General features: G+C 39.8%; 1 protein-coding gene across 3 annotated transcripts in view; it reads right to left on the bottom strand.

The window, feature by feature from the left end:
* Positions 1 to 1,525: 1,525 nt before the first annotated feature.
* LOC149578673 (Pyridoxal-5'-phosphate-dependent enzyme family protein) overlaps positions 1,526 to 13,776 on the bottom strand; it is a 61,796-nt gene continuing 49,545 nt past the window's right edge. For 2 of the 3 annotated variants that reach the window (XM_089831010.1, XM_089831016.1), the window contains 3 exons: positions 2,453 to 2,905; positions 2,130 to 2,365; positions 1,526 to 2,039 (listed from right to left, as the gene is read on the bottom strand). In XM_089831010.1, the coding sequence (XP_089687136.1) occupies positions 1,820 to 2,039; positions 2,130 to 2,365; positions 2,453 to 2,905 (909 nt within the window). In that variant the 3' untranslated portion in view covers positions 1,526 to 1,819. The remainder of the gene's footprint in view (positions 2,040 to 2,129; positions 2,366 to 2,452; positions 2,906 to 13,776) is intronic. The other variant, XM_089831012.1, reaches the window with a different exon arrangement.

Here is a 13,776-nt window from a genome sequence, read left to right as displayed (position 1 = left end):
GGATGTATCTTTTATATTTGGAAGCTAGGGCATATTGGAGAAATGTCTTTATAATGTAGGCCTACAAATGGTTTTTGTGGCACAAACACCACTACAAGGAGATGTGAAGATTGATTCCAAGCATAAGGGACCACAAATCCTGATTTAGGGATGACATGGGGATGACATCTAGTAGAGGTTGGCAAGCAAAGCCCATATCAAGGTCAAAGGAGATTTGTGTAGGAGCAAATCCCCTTGCAAGATTGAGTGATTGCACCACCAACCTAAATGGCCTTTGACACCAAACAAACCTTCATGATGCATGTCATTTGGATAGTTTTACCACTACATCTTCTTCCGCACTATGTCTTCACTATTTCAACATTTCTAAAATATTTGTTCTTCTAATAATAATAATAAAATTTGACCAATTCAAACAATAATGGATTTTCAATTGTGTAGCTTTTCTGAGTGTTTAGCATATGGATGGGGCATATTAGACTACTAGAATTAGGGTTAGTGGTTCAAAAAAAATTCAAATGTATTCATTATTTTTAATTGCAAATAAAGGGCATTTGCAAGTTTATGTGATATTCAAAGCATGTGATTGACTTCGTGAGGGTCCCTAAGAAATTCGAGGATCCCGTCATCAACCCCATGAAAGAGGTACCCCAAGAATCCCCCTCTCTAAGGAAGACATCCTCAAGATATCTGTTTTATAGTAGAAATGATGGTTGACACAATGAAGGGATGTTTTCAACCATCACGGTGTCTCAAAAAACAACCCCATCTCCAAATATGATATTTTTCAAAGGAGACATCCCTATGGAACACTTAGTAGAGCATAATATCAAGTTAGCAACCAAATTCAAATAATAAATATTCCCATTGTGACTTACATCTAAGGTTTTGAGTGGTCAGTTACTTATGAACCATTGTTGTAGGAAACTTCCAACTTATCTTTCTCATCTAAAAATAATCATTCTTATACCCAATTCCAAACTCTTACATTTCTATCAACCAAATCAGTTCAAACTTCAAAAAGGCAAGAAATACTAGAAACCACGATATCAAAAATTTATAACCTTAATTTAGTTTGTTGAAATGTACTCATGGCAACAATTTCTCCCTAAACATCTACCGTGTTGTAAAATAAATAAAAATGGTTCAACTCAGTTATAGTCATATAACACTCTTGATTGTCTGCAAAATTCCATCACAAATTTTTTAATACATTTTATGGTAACATAATTTTTACACTATCTTATAAGGGCTCCAAATTCTTTGGCAATATAATTGCAATGTGATGATTCAACTTTCCTGATGGAGGCCTAATCTTATGCTGATGATAGTATGGGTGAGTGTTATTTACTTAAAGATGGATGAAGAAATACTTTAAGCTATGGGATGAATAGAAACTAATAATAAGAGGCTTGAAAAGAAACCAACCCAAAAGTAATTTGGCTAGGTATAAACAAACTAAATTCACAGCACAAACATTATAAAATGAAAAACGGGTTTTCCACAGGAAAAACAAAGCTTGAGATACAAAAGAATGCCAATAAAAATATATTGATATTTAATCAACAAAGCTCATAGATCAAAGATCCAATGAATTTGTATTGATATTTAATCAAGAAGCTCATAGATCAATTTCTTTTCGGATGGGAGTTTATATTTTCCATCAGGCTTCTTCGATAACAATGTATGCACAAAGCATACATTGATTGTCGTGGCAAGTACAAGACCTAGTCACTCCATATCAGAGGCAACTCTTCAAAGATCAATTAAATTAGTTTGCTAGTGTTTTCATATTTAAGCTATTACAGTGTGTCTACTGTCATTTACCTAGAAACTCTAGCCCCAATGCACAAGGTGTGAGATTATGAGCAGATAAATACTGGGGATTGTGGAATTTGCTTAGATGTCTCATCCCACTGTCACACAAAATTGTTACTATAGTGTAGCCAGGACCTAAAAGACGAGCTACTCGGACAGCCCCAACACAGTTCATGGCAGAGGAGCTTCCAACAAATAAACCGTCATTCTTCAAGAGAAATCTACAAGGAAAAAGAACAAAGTTAATTTCCACGACAATTTTAAATCCCCTTCAAAAACAATAAACAAGAATTGAAAAAGTTAAATCATACCTTGACATCTCAACAGCCTCCATATCTGTGCCTCGGAAAGCTCCATCTAACCTTGCCATCTGAAAGTTTTGAGTTACTCTATTAATACCAATGCCCTCCGTTATCGTGTCAAATGGATTCTTCAACCGTTTACCCTCTGCCTCTTCACGTGTATACATGACCCCTCGTGTAACCTTATTAAATAGGCCAGAACCAGGAGGGTCAATCAAAAAGCACTTGATATCAGAAGCTTTATCCTGCAGAAACAACAGTATGCATAGATTTTGTTAACCCTATTCAACCAGTTATTTGATTTAAGCAATAGTAATATGAGGATCATAAACCTTAAGAAAGCAAGAAATGCCAGCAAGTGTGCCACCAGTGCCTGCTGCAGCAACAAAAGCATGCAGATTGCCACCCGTCTGCTCCCAGATCTCAGGACCAGTGCCTTCATAATGTGCCCGGAAATTAGCAAGATTCTCAAATTGATCTGCAAAATATCCTCGCTTACTCTCATTGCCATCTGAACTCTCTTTAACCAATTTACTATGGTCATCCAGGAATTGGCCAGTGATGGTGTCAGATAATTCAGAATCAACTTTATCATAAAGGTCATTGAAGCAATCAGAGCTCCCCATAAGGTTTCCATTTCTGCACGGCTTCACTTCTTTTTGCTTGGCACAAGTTGTGGCTTCCGTAGCTCTCCTCCTTGCAACATTTACAAAATGATCTTTATGAGTGATGGAAACAGGTCTTACTCTTTCCACAGTAGCACCAAGTGCTTCCAAGATTTGGGCCTGTAAGAAATTCACACTTTTTCACTTAAGGGAACACAAATCCAATTTGAGCCACCTTATTGGTTTCCCGAGAAAATTTACATTGAAAACTAACAGTCCCACAACCAATAATGATTAGTATAGTTCACAAAGAGTTAGAACCAGAGTTGCGAAGGCTGAAAATTTCTAAGTACGTGTTAAAAACCCCAATTTCATTTTGCCTAACATTTGGATAATTGCTTCAAATTCAGTTAGGAAAATAAGCAAAAAAAAAATGGACAACTGAAGTTCAAATATCTTTAGCGAGTGGTTGTGCATTTTAGTGAACAGAAACTAAGGTCTCTTCAAAGCAAAAAATATTGTCAGAATCTTGAAAAATGTGAGTTGATAATTCATTCCAACCAACTTCAAGTATCAATTGACAAACACTAATTTCCAGTAGCTTTCTTACTCATGCACCAATTTCTAGCAATTATAATATTAATAATGTTGTAGTTTCTGCAGGCGATTGTATAAGAATTTTTTCACGTCAACATTTCCGATAACCCTCTGTCATCCATCATCAAAATGTTGTAGTTTCTTCTCCTGTTACTCTCTTCAATCCTGATGATGGATCACATAGTGTAATCTGAAATGTTGATGTTCAAAAATTCTCACACAATCAAATCCGAAAACAACAGCATTAATCTTACGAATTGTGGAAATCTAATAGCTTTAATTATAATATTATTTTCCTGCAGTAAGTAACTGAAAGACGTAATGGAGTTTTGATGGTTCACATAAGGTGGAATATGTTCTGGAAACAAGTAAAGATCAACTACCATACCACACTGCCATTGCATCCATAAGACAGAACAACAGAATTTACAATAAGAAAAAAAATGATTATTAAAGGTTATATTTTTATTCTACAATTTAAAACTTACACCTTAAAGCATCTTTCCTTTAAAAATCTATCGATCAACTTATCAACCATGCTACTGAACCCTCGCTCATGTAAATGGCCTACTTGTTATTTCTCTAGTTTCACAAATTATTGTAACCAATTGAGAACAAAACCTGAGATAACTGTTAGCATAAAATTGTTATTCTAAAGTAACTGCAAAATACTAGAAACACTTTGGAATGCTCAGCAAGTTTTTTCTGATTTTTCATTACCATTAAATGGTGCAAACAGAAGTTTGTCAATGCATTATTCTATAAAGAAAGAAGCTCAAGAATCTTCCTTAACACAAATCAACGTTCAAGGGGTTGGAGTATAACCATTCATATCCACATTGAAGGGGGTGAATTCCATTTACAAATGATGGTAAATCATGTTTGAATCTAAGGTTCTAATCTTCTAGTTTATGTATCCAAGTAAACAAGGAACATATTTATTTTGTTTCAGCATCTCATGGTCAGTCGGTTTACCAAATGCCCAGATTTTGGGCGGTTTTGGTTTTTCCACTGTTCAGAGGTTCAATAAACATGAATATTAGTAAAAACCTTTTGAAAACCTGGTATAACTTGTAACTAGTAAAAAAATAACAGAAGAGGGATCTGCAATTTCAAGAGAAGGAACAGCAGGAAGAAATCAAGCAGGTACTGTATCAGAGGAAGAAATTAACCCAAGTACAATCTCCTTTGACATAGCAATGTTGTGTGTGCACATAACTGGGACATGAAAGTTCCAAAACGTAATAACATCTTCAAGGGATAAATTCATTGCATGTTTGTTGAAGCACAAGTATGGGTTTTGGGATCTTTTGCCCAAGGAGTATGGCTGGAAATTTTGGGACAGTGAAAGGATATATGCAGTTAAGCTCAAAATGGATGCTTATATAGTGGAAAAACCCAAAAATGTCTTTTTGGAAGGTGATTGCATATGCGGACAGCAAGCTTTATGAGTGAAGAATGCGTGAAAGATGAATGGCATGGCATCTACTTAAAATAAAATGTTTTCATCATGAGTCAGCAAGCAAGTACCATCATGAATTTTAAGTCATGTGGCAGTGGTAGAATAAGTGTGGATGAAATGCGTGTAAAGTACAAGAGTGGAGTTTTTGGATGCATTAGCATGGTGTAAAATGGGCTTGTTTTCCTTGGTAATTCCAATCATAAGATGGGGTTTTTAATCCCGACTCCATATGAAAGCAAGATGAAGCACTTGCATATGCAACTTTACAGAAATTGAGATGGAAGCTGGAGCATATCACAATCAAAAACGTGTGCACATTTGAAAATGAAATGATTTTTTTTGCAACAGCAATAAGAACAAAAATATATACATCAAAGCCCTGTGAAAAACACAAGAGTTCTTACCTCTTACCACCAAAAGAAAGAGAATAGGTCACCTCAAATATTTGAGCAAAATCTTAAGCAAATCCAAGAGATTTTCAGATTTAGAAAAGATTGCAACAAAGAGACTTATATAGACTTCAAATCTTTACTCAATTCTCTTGATATGAAAGCATTCCGGAGTCAAGATCCATTGCTTGCCAAGTGTTGAATGATGGAGGATTAAAATGCACAAGAATAGCAATCATATTGACCAAATTAAATGCATATGCAATAGCAACCAAAAATGGTGCCTAGGGCATCAAACGCAACTTGTAATGAACATGATAAACAAGCTGGAAACAAAATTTAATACCCACGAAATTACCCTAAAATCAAAACGTTGAAATTTGATTAAGTAAAGATAAGATAAATTTATTAATGCCCAACAAGGGACCACCAAAAGGGTCCAAGGGACTGAAAGCTACAAACAAGGAAACCACTAACAACAAGAACACCAAACGGTGACCGAGAAAAAAAAAACAAGAAGCAAAGGAGAGAAACGAGAGGAGGGCTACAAGTCCTTCCTTCGCTGAATGAAATCCATAACCGAAGGGTATGCACCAGGGCAACCAATCTCAAGCTGTCTCTAAGTACCACTAGAGATGGAATGTTGTTGTCTGGTGAACCCCCTAGGGGGGTGTCACGGATCTGGTATGCCACAAAACGAGAGTATGGAGCGGCCACTTCGTGCCCTTGGCGGGGGACAAGGGTGAGTAGAAGTCAGTGATATGTCAATCCAAAGCTTGGCTTTGGGGGAGGAGCAGTTGCAAAGTGTGATCACGAAGCTGAGTAGTATTGCGGAGGTAAAGCACCAAGCAAAGTTGATCGATGTAACTGAAAAAGGTTGGCAGGGACCTCTAGTCTCTAAAAAGACAGTGAAATCTCCCTATGATCTCGTTGTAGATGGGACAATGGAAAATGAGGTGGGTCTCCATTTCCATCTACGATAAAGTGCAAAGATGGCAAATCCGGTCCTCTGTCAATGTGGCAGTTAGTCTAAACCCAGGGCCAATGAGAACCAAGAGAGATGTGAAAGGCGTGACTCCACCGTCAGGCGGCTAAGTAGACAGGACGCACAATAATCCCATCCCTGATCTCTAAGAAGTGCTTTGCATAAAAGGCCATCTGTGCTGCAACCCTCCCAGAGGCTTACCACATGTCGTGATGATGTACTACTCGTAAATGTCAAGTCTAACATGCTCATTCAACTCCTGATGTGAGGGGAGGAGGTGGGCAGGGGCATCCAAAGAGCTCTGATAAGGACGGAGAAGTCAATCTCAATCCTAATAGAACCCAATAAAGTAGTGTCTTGAGCATACCAACAATGGGCCCTAGAAGTTGGATCCCAACTAGTGATCGTGATAGATGAGCAATACGCCAACTAGGAGTACCTATCGCGACCATCCACCGAGTTAGCAAACCCTCGGAGGTGGTGAATAAACCAGATCAAATTAAAGATGGCCCCGAGTTTGAAGGGATGGACCCCAAACTCAACCAAAATAACACTACCAGAGTGGATCTGTGGCATCTAATAATACGTCTGAGTAGGAGCGTCTAAACTCTCTCAATCGAGTCCCAATCAGAAGCTAGGAGGAACGAGTCCCACACTACAAAACCATATAAAGTTGTCGGTCTGAGCAAAGAGTCCAAGAGGAGCAATTTGGAAGTAGTGTCTTGAAAGTGATGTTTGAAACACTATCTCTCCAACACGGTGAGGGAGCTCATTCCCTTATTAACTGTAGGTTGAATAACAAGTCTCAAGTTGAAGCGGGGGTTGGAGAACTTATCCTCGAGGTAAGTACATGAAGAGATGATCTCGACCTACTGATCCTAAAAGTTGAAATGGAGATATGAATTCATCAGACCATTGAAGACCATAACTCGAGTCTTGCTCAAGTTCACAACAAGTTCTCATCGAACACAGAGAGAAGCCAGCCCATCAAGAAGTTGTTGAAGTCCCTTAAGAGAGGAGGCCAAAAAAATCACATCATCAACTAAGAGGAGAATAGAGATCAGAACTTGACGCAAATACCGTCTCCCAAGAGGGAGGAATCCCTGAGAAAAGTCTCCAACTCATCAATGTAAATGCCAAATAAAGTAGGGGAGAGAGGGCACCCCTATTTCATCCCGATGGTGCTTTGAATCAGATCGAAAAAGCCCTCAAGACTTGAATCGGCCCACAATAGTCTCATACAGCCTCATAATCGCAGTTAGTAAAGTCTCTAAAATCCCAATGTCTCTAAGTCTTTGAAATAGGGCTACCTGGGGGACAAAGTCAAATGCCTTGCGAAAGTTCACAAAGCAACAATAGACTTTCGCTGAGCGGTGACTAGCCTTCTCAATGTAGTCCACAATGTCAAGATGTGATCCATAGTCTGGAAATCTACTCAAAAACCAGCCTAGCCTCTCGCCCTACAACATCTCTTGTCAAGCTCTCTAGAAAGAATAGTACGTAGAGCAATGGCATGGGCAAAAGTATGCCCCATCATAATGGTCTTGTAGTTGCTAGGTCCGAAACCAATCCGGTCTTATGTATCGAATGGATCAGGTGTCTCGAGTAGGAATCTACGAAACCAATGCAAATCGCTATGTTAAAGAGGAAACCAAACCAAGTTTGAAGATCTCATCATGGAACCCTTCCTCATCCCCAGCTCTGCTACATCTCATGGATCTAACGACCTCATAAATGTTGGAGGAAGTGAATAAGTGGTAGTGGGGATTGGGGGTGTGGTGGAGGGAGGGTTGGTTAAGAATTTCATAAAAGAGAATGGAGATCAAGGATGGAGCAGAGGGGGATGACAGGGGAACAAGGTGCACCAAAGGAGCTTCGAGCAGTGAAAAAGCGTGTCACAAAGGGCTCTGTAATGCGAGGCAACATACCACTAACTCTTTTGACATAGAAGGCGTTGATACGAGAGGTGCAATTGGGTGTAGGAGGTGGAGTGGGCAGCAAAAGCCAAGCGAAGGAAGTGATGGAGGGCCTTACAGTCATCGTCATACCATTGGTTCATAGGACATGTTTTTTGACACACGAAACTAGGAGGGGAAGGGGATGTGTGGTGGGGGATGGAAAGGAGGGGTTGAATCCCATATCGTAGCGGCTAATAAGTCAAACATGGAAGAGACCTTACTAGTATCCGAGAAGTGGTCGGGGGGGGGAGTCGTCTGAGATGGAGGATGAAGAGGTCAAGATCACTCTCTCGGAACTGGAAAGACGTACAAGGGCCAACAAATGCAGATGGGGGATGGAGAGAGGGGCTGGGGGCTGGGAGGAAACATGGACAAGGCTGAGGAGGGCATGATCAGCCATGTGGAGGCGAGTGACAATGAAACGATTGATGAAAGGGATGGAGGAGGTACAAGAAAGGACATAGTTCACCACACTCGCACCATCGCAGTGGGACCAACAAGTAAAGGTCTAAAAATCCAAAGAGCAAGAGATACTGTTCAAGATCACCATGTCGAAGGACTCGCAAAGTTGAATAAGGTGGCAATCGTAAAAAGAAAGAGGTCCCTGCCAATTCTCGGAGAGGCGCTCAAGACCTAAGCTGTCAAGATCAATCTCATGAGTACAGGTCAGGTTAGTGTCGCACTTGTGAAGAGGAATCTAAAGATCTCTAGTCCACACGTTGAAGTCTCCTAGAATAATGATGTCACCCATGATAGAGAACTTGGAGATGCCCTCATGCAAGTCCATAAAGGGGTCACCATCCTCAGAACTGTGTATGGCATACAAAGAGGATGGCTATGAAGATGTCTCAATGATGATGGTTGGTACGACTAGTACGGATCCACTTAAATCTGGCAGAGGTATCAAAAAGAACCACTAAGGTAAAGCTAAAGAGGCCATCTCTAATCAAGCAAGCGACAGCCCCAGAACCACCAGAACCCCATACCTCCTCTTTACAAACAAACAACTATTGATAACCCACAAACCTGGGAAGAGGACGTGCATGACTCTCAAGAGTATCTGTAATAGCCAACACATCATCAGATTCGATAGCATCCCAAATAAGGCCCGACAAGGACCAAAAACTGTCATTACCATTCCAGTACTTGAAAAGAAGAGAGCCAATAGAGAGCTTATTCTTGCCCAATTGTTGGCGACACTGTGGCCATGAAAGTCAGCCTCTGCTCCCAGCCATGAGTTGGTGAGTCATGAATAACCACTCTGAGATTCCTGATAATTGCCCACTTCTCATTACCCCTAGCCTCTGCCATTAGAGCCCTGGAATGTCTAAGCTCCACAACATGAGACCTCATAAGGTCCTCATCAAGATAAATCTTAGAGGGACGAGAGAATAATTTCCTCTTTTCCCTGAGAGCTCATAACCTGTCAAGGAGAGTGAGAAACCAAGGTAAAGGGTGTCGTCCGGACCACCCCAACATCTGTCAAGCATAATATTAGGGATGCCAAGTTGATCATTGAGGAAAGATTGTCACCCTGACAAAGGATTTGTTGTATTGTGAGAGAGGCCCCCAACCCTCAAATTAAGCTCATTGGAACACCTCATCTTTTCCTCATCAAGTTTCTCCTAAACCAGGTTTCCAACACCTTAAAGAGGAGTAAGGTTAGTGTTATTGCAAATGGAAGCCCATGACTTCCCTTGTTGATCAGTTTCAGATAAAAGTAATGTCTGTTTAGCCATGACTTCTAACTGTTTCTCTTTCATGGAATCCAAATCCTCTAACTGCTCAATGACAGAGTCGAATTGGGTTTTGATACATGTTGTCTCGAAGGTGAATGTAGTGGCAAAACTGCTAATAAGTGAAGAATTGGAATCTGCCTGCAAGTTGAGGTCTGCCACAGTCCCAGAGAGAGACAGCACGGTATCCCTTAGGTTCTGATTTTTGGCCTCCAACTTGATAAGGAAAATGTCAACAAAGGTGCCCTAGACGAACTATTTGGAGGAGAAAACACAGTCAAAACAATCTGCAGTTTCTATTAAAATCACCGCCTAGTTATTAGGAACCAAAATGCATAGAGTGAGGAGAAAAAATGTGTTTTTTGATGGCAATAACATGCAAAATAGCATCCAACTTCAAACACACAAGATGAAGGAGAAGAAATGTGTTTTAAAGGAAGAAAAGGATATGCTTTCACTCCCAAAATCACTACCCTTGAGTTTTAATGCCAAACACTACCTTGGAGAGGTTATAACGAGCTTTTTTGACCTTGTAACACATGCTTTGTCACCTAAAATTGCCATTTTATGTTTTCTAATGCAAAATGCCTCATTGGAGAAGTAATGACGAGCTTTTTAGATGGAAAAGGACATGCTTTTGCTTTTAAAACTCAAATGTATATTATAAAGCTCACTATGTAATAATCCTTACTTAATCTGATCCGGAAATTAACATTTATGCTGATGGAATTTTTGTCAAAACAGTTGGTGTACGACCTCTTGTATTAAACTATAGGGCCATTGAAATAAACCGATTCTGGTAATACATGCCAAAGTCTAATAGAGATTGAAATAAATTGATTCTAGCAATTACACAGCAATGTTTCAAATAATGATAACAGGATTAATATTGATTACCCACTACTAGAAATATGACAAGGGAATGAATCAAATTCAATGTTTTTACTTGCAGCAGTTGATTACAGTCTTTCAATACAAACAAGAGTTAATGCACCTGGATGTTAGCCGCTGAAGGAGAACAGCCCAAGTAAGAAGGTATGAGAATCTGCAGCAGGTTACTGGTATCTTGAAGTGGGCTGCTGTAGGTGACTGTCCACATGAGCTGGAGATTGTACTCTGCTGTAAGTTACACTCTCAGATATAATCAACAAACCGTCCCTTCTCTCTTGGATGTGGGCACTAAGTAGACTGTTGCCAAGGTATATTGATGCACTGTGACTCCTCCCGTGATTTGTGTGACCCAGAATTAATTTCATCTACAACCCGCAGACTAAATCCCTTCTCATAACATAGACATAGATGCTGGGTTGAACATGTGACTGCAGACTCAGCTTGTAACTGCAGTTCGATACTCCCTTGCTCTGATTGTGGATACTTTTCCTACTGCTGTGAGGTGTCTATTGACCTGTCTACACTGCAAGGACTATGCTGACTGCAGTCTTACCTCCCTAGCCGGCAATAACTATTACTGAAAGTATGGAGTAAGAACCAAAACAAGTAATTCCTACTTCACTGTAACAAGTAACTTACTTCCAGCCTGATACGAAATCACTGTTCACTTGCCGTTTCCTGCCTGAACCATACGTTAATCCCAGTATGAGGGGTTGGGGTGACATCTAACTTCCTCAAAGAACTCGAGGGGTTTCATCCTCAAAGTTGCCCAATCACATTAAAGCAACCGTGGTACCAATATATTATATTTACCATATTCATCGTTGTTTTAATCCCAATGTACCTCCATGCTTTTATAACCTTGATATGAGGGAAGACACAAACAACTAGGCAATGTGGGATTAAAAGCCAATTTTGTCTTTTAGTCACTTAAGTGACTTTATAACTTTATGACATTAAAATATTTAAATAAATCACTTAAGTCACTTAAACTTTAATATCTCTTGAAATACTTGTCTAATTGCCATGCCGTCTGAAATAGGAATCTCTCCTCATAATTCCCCATGTGACCAAATACACTTTTTAAAAATAGAAAGGGTCCATCTCCATTACCCCTGACTTACTATACATAGTAAGTAAGGCAAATGGGGTCCAAATGACATCGAACGAAGGCCAGATCCATAAATCGCTGAATGTTGGAGATGAACCAAACCTCTGAAGACCCTCTAACCATCCTCATTAGCCTACGAGGATCCAATATTAGGCTAAACCCTGAAATACTGATGTTGGCAACCAATGGGGACATTATAGTCCTCCCTTCCCGAGATTGCTTGCCCCCAAGCAATCCAGCACTAAACTCCAACTTCCACCTGGATCCCAAATGAAGTAGTATGCGATACCCCTCTTAACATTGAACCAATTGCATACCACTAACATCATCAGGACCAACAGCATAACCTACAATATAGCACTCAAAACTTGTGCTAATGATCCAGGAGTTAGAATATCACCATAATAATCCCCCACAAGAAATATCTTTATCCTAGTTCTCACCCATATAATATAAACTGGACTAGAATTCAGATCAACATTCCCTTGAAGAGACATAGCTACAGGAGAACCATATGCACTTATGCCAACTGTATCAACCATAGGTGTAGCCACGTCAAAATCTGTAGACACAAATATGTTACTAACTATTGCAACACAAAATCGAATCTTTACAGATGGTGAAAATTGAGCCCCACTCTACTCAGGGAAGTGATCAACCTCAAACTCAAACAACGGATTGTCATAAGACAATGTTGTATCCATGTCAAAAGTAGGATTATCCATGAAGTGAACATCAACACTTTGTTGATCGATAGTGTAACATGACTCTATCACTACATCGCTCACCTCATCAACAATAACAAGTGTACTATCACCAAAGCACACATATACAACCACATGCATACTGCTAAACTCCTCAATGGATGGCTCAACTAACACAGAAGTGGCTACTGATATGACAATATCATCACATTCTCCTAATCCCACTATCATTGCATCACCATCAAATACATGATCTGGGGAACTCATGCCAATAATTGCATCATCTGACTTAACCTAACATAAATCCTCATCACATTCCACCTCAAGTGTGCCCAACTCATGCAGTGTCTCATAAAAAATGTTCCGCAAATCTGAAGTTGCGGCTGTATCATTACCTTCCACTCTTAGAAAAAGTGATATCATTCTCTGCTCAAATCCCGGCTTTGAAATCGGTTGGGTCATCCATTTGTATTTTGATTCATTTCAGTCACTAGCACATCCAACTGTTTCCCAATACCTTGTATCTCATAATCTCCCTCCAATAGCGGAGAAGTACGCCTTCTGTGGGTGTAATGAATACCAAACCTTTTGTCACCATCCATAACATTGAAAACCAAGTCCTCCACCTATGAGTCAAGAGAAAAGTGATGAGCACTCCTTACAGTGTAATGTCGATAAAAACTCCCAATCTCTGTCAAGGGCTCATTGTCGTCAAATTGGAAATCAAAAGATGACTCCAATCTCTAACTCTGAACTATTGGTCGAGCAGGATCCTGGGTAACCCCTTCAGCAAGCCCAACCACAAAATCCCTATTAGGAAGCATTGTAGCCAAAGTCTCTACAATCTTCCTCACCAACCATCGAATAGCACGAGAGCCTTGAATGAGAGCACCCTCAGATATACTATATGAAACCTCCCACAAATCCGAGCTCTCGAGCAAATACTACATGAATGACTCAGTACAATAGAAATTATATGTGGAAGCATCAATCTGCTCCCCCGTAATCCACAACTAATCTCTCTGAAAATGTGACAATGCCAACTGTCCAATGCTACCAACTGTTCGAAAAGAAGGAATAGATTCACTCCCAGTAGAAGGAAACAAATCACCACGAGAGTCCATCTCCACTGATGCTCTCGCCTCCTCTGTACATACTACACTCATATCTTGGACGAATGTGTTCGCCACATCATCACGTCCCTCATCCTCAATCATA

This window comes from Cupressus sempervirens, chromosome 1 (genome assembly GCF_028749045.1).
Source record: "Cupressus sempervirens isolate cs-2001-9-10 chromosome 1, ASM2874904v1, whole genome shotgun sequence".
NCBI classification, from domain to species: domain Eukaryota; kingdom Viridiplantae; phylum Streptophyta; class Pinopsida; order Cupressales; family Cupressaceae; genus Cupressus; species Cupressus sempervirens.
Note: the sequence above shows the minus strand (reverse complement) of the source record. Positions and strands in the feature narration are given on the sequence as shown.